The sequence below is a fragment of the Prenolepis imparis genome, unplaced genomic scaffold (genome assembly GCF_030444845.1).
Source record: "Prenolepis imparis isolate NDT839.2.m4 unplaced genomic scaffold, iyPreImpa1.0 SCAF_9, whole genome shotgun sequence".
NCBI classification, from domain to species: domain Eukaryota; kingdom Metazoa; phylum Arthropoda; class Insecta; order Hymenoptera; family Formicidae; genus Prenolepis; species Prenolepis imparis.
Window position 1 is genome coordinate 9,743,810 of NW_028141167.1, and position 9,695 is coordinate 9,753,504.

At 33.8% G+C, this 9,695-nt stretch overlaps 2 protein-coding genes across 2 annotated transcripts; one reads left to right on the top strand and one right to left on the bottom strand.

The window, feature by feature from the left end:
* Nucleotides 1-1,250: 1,250 nt before the first annotated feature.
* Rsf1 (Repressor splicing factor 1) lies at nt 1,251-3,646 on the bottom strand. Its single transcript, XM_083045630.1, has 3 exons — nt 3,426-3,646; nt 2,106-2,700; nt 1,251-1,419 (listed from the first exon to the last, which is right to left on the bottom strand). Exons 2-3 carry the CDS (start codon nt 2,687-2,689, stop codon nt 1,392-1,394), a joined length of 612 nt encoding a protein of 203 aa, XP_082901756.1. The 5' UTR covers nt 2,690-2,700; nt 3,426-3,646; the 3' UTR covers nt 1,251-1,391.
* A 503-nt stretch (nt 3,647-4,149) lies between these two features.
* LOC145941155 (sorting nexin-25) lies at nt 4,150-8,053 on the top strand. Its single transcript, XM_083047062.1, has 11 exons — nt 4,150-4,550; nt 4,649-4,959; nt 5,031-5,200; nt 5,285-5,679; nt 5,759-6,182; nt 6,277-6,578; nt 6,644-6,901; nt 6,980-7,113; nt 7,187-7,423; nt 7,609-7,891; nt 7,969-8,053. Exons 1-11 carry the CDS (start codon nt 4,314-4,316, stop codon nt 8,038-8,040), a joined length of 2,823 nt encoding a protein of 940 aa, XP_082903188.1. The 5' UTR covers nt 4,150-4,313; the 3' UTR covers nt 8,041-8,053.
* The last annotated feature ends 1,642 nt before the right edge of the window (nt 8,054-9,695 follow it).

Consider the following 9,695-nt stretch of genomic DNA (forward strand, 5'->3'; position numbering starts at 1 on the left):
CTAAAGACTTGTGGGTGTATAAAAGCTTTTTATAATTAAAAAATTAAAATAAGTCAGCACTATTTAAAAAAAAAAGAGTAACACATAATAATATTAAACATAATACTAATAATACTGAAATTTACCTGTAAGCCTTGATATTGTATGAATTTGAAATACCTGTAAAAACCATTAAATAAGCAACCATATTTGATAAAAATAATTTGTTTTAAATAAAAACGACGTCGGATTATAATACCAGTCATGATAAACTGTGAAAAAATAGATAGGCAGACAGGCAGGCAGGGTGGCAGGCAGTACTGAGCGCAAATCATTTAATGTCTTAATTTCCAATTCCATATCATTTACAGTGGAGGTAATATATATCATTACCATTACTTTATCACTTTCTTATTTATGAGCATTTCTGTAATGATAAAAGCAAATGCTCGAACGTGTCTCTTTCCAAATGCAGTACTGCACATACAGCATAAAAACAAAATATAGAAGATATATCATCGCTTTCGCTTTGCATGATTTTGATCTCATTTGTGCATCGAAATTTTTGAAGCAAAACTGCTTTGTTTTCATACATTTGCGCAATAAATTAATTGTTATATGCGAGCAACTTGCATTCGGCTAGTATTGCGCACGATTTACTATTTCTTCTTTCCAATTCCCATATAAAATCATTACTATTCATAGAGTGTAAGCGAGAACACGTTTTTATCTAAATACACGAGAATGATATTCACAAGATTATGGACCGCTATATTATAGTCTTAAACTTTCAGAAAATTGAAAACAATGAAAGCTAAACCAAATAAATCAGTGAAAATACTTTACAAGATAATTTTTTAGTGTAAAATCAAGACTATTATATAAGTAATACATAATACGTAATACGTACATAAAACGTATTATATATACATAAGCAAATCTCGAAAAATCTCGTATAATCACAAATCAAAAGCCACAAAAATTCTGCATGTCGAAAATATATAAAGAGATCTAAAACAACCTAATAAGGTGTCAGCTAAACGTAAAACGGTGATTGTAGATAGTGTTATATTCTCTATAGATTACAGCCCTATATTAATTACTTTTTTAAATATTAATTATTCGAAGTTATTCCGCGATCTATATTTTATCGCATTTCTCACTTCGTGTAAGAGCGCTTTTATTTAAGGGAACTCTCGGATCTGTTAATCATAGAAAGTATAGCATCTCAGCAGCGACCACAAGTTGCATGGAAGTGGTACAATGCAGGGAAAATATTGCACAGCGCAAACTGCAATGGTAGTTCTTGTCTATATACAGGTCGCTGTGTGTAGATTGGACAGAAATGAAGTCGTCGAGGCGGGTGGCTGATCGGCCCGCAGTTCAGATTGGCAAGACGCAGCGTAGTTCTTTTATGTGCATTCACGTAGATGACGATGACTGTGAACATGGAAATGCAAAATAGGATGTCACATTACTTCCGCTCCCTTTTAACTCTCATTAAGAGAGCCAATAGTAGCTTGATATTTTTATGCATGCAATTAAAGAAATTTACTCAATGATAGCAATGGGCTCTCGTACACTTAAAACATTTTTTTTTTATAATTCATAAAATTCCTCTGCAATTCATTTGATTATGATTCATAATAGGTATGAAGCAATATTATATATAATATATGGAATTGCATCCCAATTGTTTTTTGTAAATTAATTGATCCAGTCTTTCTACTTGAACTAGATAAATGTTTTGAATATTTAATCAAATTTTTGTCCGTTACTTATGATACATTTCCATGTAAACAGATTGTGTTTTTTTCTTATAGTTGTTTATTATAATTATTAATATTCTTAAACTTCTCCTCGTAAAGATGCCATCTCTTCAAAAAACTTTCTTTTCTGAAAATCTTATAAATGATACGATTTTTTAAATGTGAAAATACAAATATCTTCAGATTGTATTTACCCGTGAGCGAAAATAGCACTGTGTAGAATTATGATATATCGTAAGAAGCCTTTCAAGGCATATAATTTACATTATTCTCAAATATCATTACAATCAAATTAATAATCCTGCTAATAATGGTCATGTGAGATTAAAATCAGATGATATATAGGTATCGTGATACCTGCCACGGCCAGCGGGGGAACGGCTTCGATACCTCGCTGTACTTGTATCCTTCCCGGTGTAGTAGTCGGCACCAGTGTCTCCGCTACTACCACTATAGACATCTTGCGTATATCCGTCTCGCGTAACATACCCACTGCTGCGATTGAACATATAGTCTTCTCCGTAACGGCCTCTGCCTCTATTTGTGCCACTCCTGCCTGCATAATAACTGCCTCCATAATCTGTGTAGTTATTGCCTCTATAACCGGAATTACCGCCTCGAGAACCGAATTCTCTACTACCGACTCCCCGATTTCCTCTGAAACCACCTGAACCTCCACCCCTCCCACCGCCACGACCTCTACCCCGTGAAATCTCTACTCTTAATTTTGCACCCATGATTTCCATGCCGTTCATATTGCAGCATGCTAATTCAGCCTCGTTCATGTTGAAGAACTCGATAAAGGCAAAGCCTGGCGGATTGAAGGCTACCCACACCTTGTTCAGCTTGCCATACTTCTCAAACTCCATTTGCAGATCTTCCTTTTTGATGCTCTCATTCAATCCACCCACGTAAACACGTGTATATCCTTCCGGCGTCATCTTGCTCTTCCCTAAAGAATAGAATAATTTTATTCGCATGTAATAATACATCCATTTTTTAAATATAAAAATTTTTATTCAATTTCTAAAATTATTCAGCCAATTAATGATTTCAGTTGATCTACATTAATTATAATTTTTATAATAATTAACATTAATCAAATAAAACCTAAGAGATGATATAGATTTTATTTTTATTTAAATAAAATAACAAATATTGCTCAAACTTTGTTATAAATAGAACGAAAAGTCATCATTTGTGATTATAATGTATACTCTTTGCAAAGCTTGGTAGAGCTAGGAAATATCTATTGTCTTTATAATACATATTTCAATAAATTTTCCATCTACAAGGATAAATAATTTACATTTCAGTCACAGAACTGATATTTGTACTTCGCTAAGCTAAGTGAAATAAACGCGTCCCTAATCTTACAATAGCTGAAATAATTCCCACGATCTCGACGAAGATATATGACAAGTCACATACGACATCACAACAACGCTATGGCGGTATTTTCATCTCCGTGACAAAGCTGTATGCAAATAAATTGTTCTCGCGAAGGGGAGGCACTTCGTGTGATAATTCTAGTATTCGAAATCGTTTCGCGGCACAAAAAACGGCGTGAAATATCATTTGTCAAAATTATCAGTAGAAACCGAGATAAACACACAGGCGGCTTGGACGCTATCGAGGGCCGTCCAGAGAAAAGATTTTTATCGCTACATTACTCACTTGTTCCCGCTTGTCGTAGATTTTCTCGCAGCGCGTCACCGATCGTCGTAATCGCTCTCGAAAGCGAACACAGAAAAAGAAAAAACCGCTATGCGATATACGATTTACTCGGAAGAATGTGCACACACTGTCGCGCAATCAATAGGAGCGAATCTACCGGGGTTCACAGCCCACAGAAACCATGTCGGCTGTATTCGTGTCTCCAACCCAGACGCCAAAAGATCCTCCTCGCCGCGTACATGAGATGCCGGGCGAAGAGTTAACAGAGTGGAAACTCGAGCGGAAACTTGGAATTTCTTTTTAAATATTTTAGAAATTAATAAAAAAATTATTTGGAAAAAAAAAATTTTTAAGACTACGTAAAAAAAGGGTCATGCATGCGAAAAATTTTAATTTCGCCGTAATTATAAGATCGGCTAAACAAATCGACCAATCACAGGCAAGCATTCATAGATATTCTTCTTCTTCTTATCTATATGGCTGGTTAGGCTTCCTAGGGAATTTGCCTATACGCCAATAAACGCCATTCATAGATATTTGACTATGGACTTGGATTGAATAAAAATGTAAGATGAGCAAATTATATAGAAAATATTGGCGCTTTGTGCTATAAGATATGAGTTTCTGATTGGCTGTTGTTTCTGGACAAGTTTTCTGGCGGCCATATTGATACACTCTTTTCGGAATAGACTCTTTCGTCTATTATATATTTTATTAATTTTATTTATATGACTATTCGAGTGTCCGGTATTTGAAAATGGCGAGGCACTCGGTATTGTTTTGTATCGTTAACGCGGCGAGAATAAAGAGTGTTATTGTGAATATATCTTTGCTGATATAAATATTTTTGTCTCGCTGTAAATTATTATCATATTACTAAAGAGAAACATGGTCTCCCTTGTTGTCATTTGCTTTATGTCATTAGCCGTTATGAGTCTGGGAATTGTTACGGGCTGGACCTGCGTTCAATGTTGTTTTCTTTATGTTATATTGACTTGCTCCTGTCTGCTTGTCGGCCCGTTAATTATGATAATGATTAACATAGCCCTATCCCCCAAACACCAGACTGGCTCTGGTTCCATTAAAATTATGGCTGAGATGGATGCCTTCCACAACATGCTGATGGTATATATGTTTTTCAAGCGACACAATTGATATAGTATTATAATAGCATTGTAATACGATATTATTATTGTCGTTTATTTATTTTTTTTTTTTTTCAGAAAGGATATGAGCCTAGATCATCCACCAGCAAAAAGCATATACGTTATCCTGTGATTTTTACTCGTTTGGTGGATGGTGCCTTACAGAATCTTCTAGATCTAGTCTTTCAGGACTTTGTCGGTTCTTGGTTGAATGATCTGGCCTTTGGTTCGGAACAGTTGATAAATAATATGAAACAGGATGTATGGGGTGCAATACAGAGCCTCCACGATCGCTTGTTACATGTTGATCATACTAAATTAGTGGTCTGTAATATTGTGAACAAGCTTACCTTTCACTTCGAAAAGATCAGGATAGCTCAAGCAGCTTCGTAAGTCTCTTTTTCTGACATATTTAAGGAATAAGATAAGATGAACAATTTGATTTATTTGTTGCACTTAGGTTGGAAGGAGAAGATCCTGTATTTATTTTGTCGGCACATCTGATGTCACCTGTAGCTGAATTGGAATATTTAAGGAAGATTAGTGAACTTTACATCTTATTTTTGTTACCACGCAGTTACTCTCTTTCCCCAGTCAAGTTTCTTTTAAGAGAAGTTCTCACATGCAAAAGTAATTTATTAACATTCTTGTATGAAAATAATTCAATATTTAATTTACTATATATATATTTATTTATCTTTTTTTATATTCCAGTCCTAAAACCGGCGATAGATTTAATCACGGATCCCGATTACATCAATCAAAAGATCTTAACGTATATCGATCAACAGCAACTCGCCGAAGCGATGCACAGGAAAACGTATGAATACGCAGAATCCTTCTATGACTTTATTAATATGATCAAGAGTACTAAGGATTTAGAAGTCCTCAAACATATCAGATATAACGTCGTTACCGAAATCATGCAAGCCACCACGATGCAAAACGTTAAACGAGCTCAAGGCTTGGATCCAGAGAATAACACGCTCGGAAATTCCGATGCTTTTCGAGCGAGAAAACTTAAAAAATACATTCATCAGTTGACATATGCCAAGAAGACATGCGAATGTCACATGGAAACGTTGGGATGGGACGGATATCCTCAACAGGTTACATAGAAATATATCCCTTACGCGAATTCTATTTAATTAATATATTTAATTAATAAACGTATTATTTATCTTTTAGGATATGGAGATCTGCGATGCCGCGGAAATTGCGGAAGGCAGGATACTTCCGCTGCAAGTAGTTCTGGATAATGTGACTGGCCGACGATATCTATCTCAATTTTTAGAACAGGTGGCTAGTCAAGGATTGATCGGTTACTGGGCGGCGGTGCAAGAGTTACGCACTACAGATCGATCCAACTGGCATCAACTGGGAGCTGAGATTTTTTATACTTATATCAGATCACCCACCGCCGAGATTAAAGTAGATAAGAATGTCCGAAAGCGAATGGAAGGGTTTCTGTTGGGCGATACTGGACCTAGTATTTTTTACGAGGTTCAAGATAGCGTCGTCAAGACGCTCCAAGACAAATATTATCCATCGTTCCTTGTTAGCGAGCAATATAAAAACATGCAGGAAGCATTACTCAATGAAAGAGCAGAAGGTTAGTGTATATATAAAATCCAGAGAATTTTAGATTTTATCTAGATAAAAATTATGATGTGATTAATTGTAAACTTTTATATCGTATGTTTCAGGTTTAGCTGAAGATCATGGAATCGTTGATGGTACATCGGACTCTTCAACTTTGCTCGTTGGCGAACGATCGAATTACGCTCGCAGCAAACTGGATCAACTCCAGGAAAAATTGAACAACAAGATGCAAGCTTTACAGGCGCTTAAATCTTCCCTGAAACCCGAAAGCAAAGTACTGAGCATATTGGCGAAAGAGGTCGAATGGTTGCAAGGCGAGAAACGACAATTGGAAGCGCATTTAAATCATACAGAAATGTGGGCCGAGCATTTAGGTCGTTGGAGAGCCGACGTGCAAAACGCAGAAGTATGATTCTGTCTAAATTTGTTATCTGTATATATTTAAACGAAATGGTTTTATGCCTTGAGTAGATGCCTGATAACGGGGATCCTCCGCAATTTGTATTGGTTGTCCACATGGCGGAAGATGAAGACAACGACGAAAGTATATCCAGTGGATGGGTGGTGTTAAGAAAGCTACAAGACTTTCAAGATCTCCGTAGAAAACTACGTCAGTTATGTTCTGATGTTAAAAATTTGGACTTACCGTCGCAGCCTTTAAAGTTTTTCGGGAAATCTGATAAGAGCACCCTCGACAAAGCTAAGATGCAGATACAAAAATATTTGAATGTAAATGTCTCGATGCAACTTACATTCTTTTTAGTTACGAAAAAACACATATTAATCATTGTTTATTAATTCTTGCAGTTTGTCTTGGAGGATGAAAGGCTTAATCAAAGCGAGGCACTATACTCCTTTCTTAGTCCAAGTTCGGAGCATCTTAAAGCCGTGGCACCATCTCCCAAGAAATATCGTTTTTCTTTGTCTACGTTATTCAAAACGTATGGAATATCATTAAATTCGCTACATGATTATTAATCTATTTGTTGATGTGTGAATACATTTCTATGGCAGATCTGTCGGTAGTAACGAGCTATGCGATAAAGAAGATGAAGAGGATTATTCGTTGTTGGACGATAGTGAGACAGGCCGTACCAGCACGGATAGCTATCTAAATGCTAGCAAGGATGCGATCGCCGAGCCATTGTACACGCTTTTAGGAGAAGTTTTCGATTTGCGAGGAGTATTTCGTTGGCTCAGACGATCCCTCATTACCTTCGTACAAATTACTTATGGACGCACCATAAATAGGTGAAGTATACAAAAAATACTTTCTTTATATTAAATAAAACTATAAATCTGCACAGAATAAGATTGGAATATTTTATTTTTTTAATATTTTATAGAGAAAGATTAAATTTTAATTCTTTAAATATTTTGTGCTTGAATTATTATAAAGCAATATTTATCATAGAGCATATTCATTTGATTCGCAGACAAATCAGAGATATTGTAGCTTGGGTGTTTTCCGAGCCGATGCTTCATTACTACATACAATTGTTTATGAAATCGTGGTGGCCGAATGGTCAACTTGTGTCAGAGACGATTCTTCGAACTGACGAGGAGAAGCTAAAAACACGAGGCGAGGCACGTAGGCAATTTCTTAATAACGTACCTGAAGTATTGACGAATCTAGTCGGAGCGCAGAGTGCTCAACGCGGCGCGACTAAAGTTTTCGATTCTCTACAAAATGTGAATCTGAATAAACAGTTATTTTATGTAAGTCGATCGATTCTTACATCTTTAAATGTATGTGTAAATGTCTCAGCTTTTCTATTTTGAATATTTTTTTACAGGATATATTTGAAGTATTAATGTACGAAGTATTTCCAGAATTGCAGCATAAACGATGTTCTTTAACGAAATAAATCATCAATGTGACATATTGACTATGTAAGTTTTACCCATTTTACTCTCCTTTTAAAGAGGATTTTATCCTAATTTCTAGATGCAATAAAATTATTTATAAATTAGATAATGATTGAGTGCATGATCAATATTGAGAAAGATACATATACATATTTATAATGCAGACAACATACGATAAATTAAACGCGTTATTTATATAATCTAAATCTATTATTATTCCACACGCAATCAAAATGCCTTTACAAGACATATAAATACAAATACAACAAATGTATATTATGCATATATTACACATTTCTAAAATTTCGAAAAACTAATTTGAAAGCATAATTAAATATTGAAGAAAAATAATTAACAATCTAAAGTTTTATTTTAAGTAAGCAAAATTAATAATATCACTGTATCTAGGAGAGCATTGTTAAAAGTCTACTTAAATGTAAATCTTCATATGAAAAATCGTGCAAAATAATATGAGAGATTAATATCATTAAGGTAGAAGTTATTAAACTGTATGTATTTATTTCATCTTTTAATCGTCATATAAGGATATAAAGTATAAACAATTGAGTTAACGCATATAACTTTTAACAGCATTATCTCGTGTAACACACGATATCTCATGTTTCTATAATATGTATTCAATATACTTTCTAATAGCTTCTCATAGCAGGCATATATCTTATACAAGTAATACGAAATATTTATACCTGTTACTTTTGCAAAAAAAAAAAAAAAAAAGCCTGAAGACAATAAATACCAGCGAGTGAATTAAAACAAATTATTTGGCTGAATACTTATTATTTAAATAATATTGTATAGAACTATATATATTATTAAGAATAATACATATTAACTATATGCGTATTATTTAAATAATACTGAATAACCGATGATATAAATGTGGACACAAAAGTAGAATTTGAAATAAAATGGACGTATATAAATCTTGATAAGGGCAATTATCTCTTTTTTTACATATATATTCTCACACTAATATATGTTTTGATTTTACGAATATCGATTTTAGGGTAACTATATATAGATGAAATATAAATCCTGTAAGTAGAGATATGTGCTATTAATATATATTCGGATTCGAGAAAAAATGTATTCAATAAGAGAACATTGTGATAAACATAGTATGAACAAGCGATAGAGATACGAGTTCTTAGAGGGTATGTAAACATATGGACTTATTCAGATTTTTTTTATTTACGACATTAAAAGTAGCGATTTTATATGTAAAATTAATATTTTCGAACGTAAAGAGAATCGCGATAGATCGATCACGATTCTGTTATCCTATCTGCGGAAATATAAATATTCTATTTACTTGTACTGCGCAATATAAATATTGCTAAATTCTCAGTAATGTTTTGACTAGATAATTACAAGCAATTTCGAGGAAAAAGAGTATTCTGATAGTTATAGGAACAGACGAAGTAGTATACAGAAAATGTTGATCTATGTCCAGATCGAGTCACTATCTGGTGATAATATATATTTCTTTCTTTGCTATATAACTTTTTTATAGTTGACTTTTTTTAACAATACTTAAAGATCAATCTAAAAACATTAAAATGCAAGAAACAGTAAATATATATAAACAATATTTAGAATAAATAATGAATATGTTTTGTCTTTACATAAGATT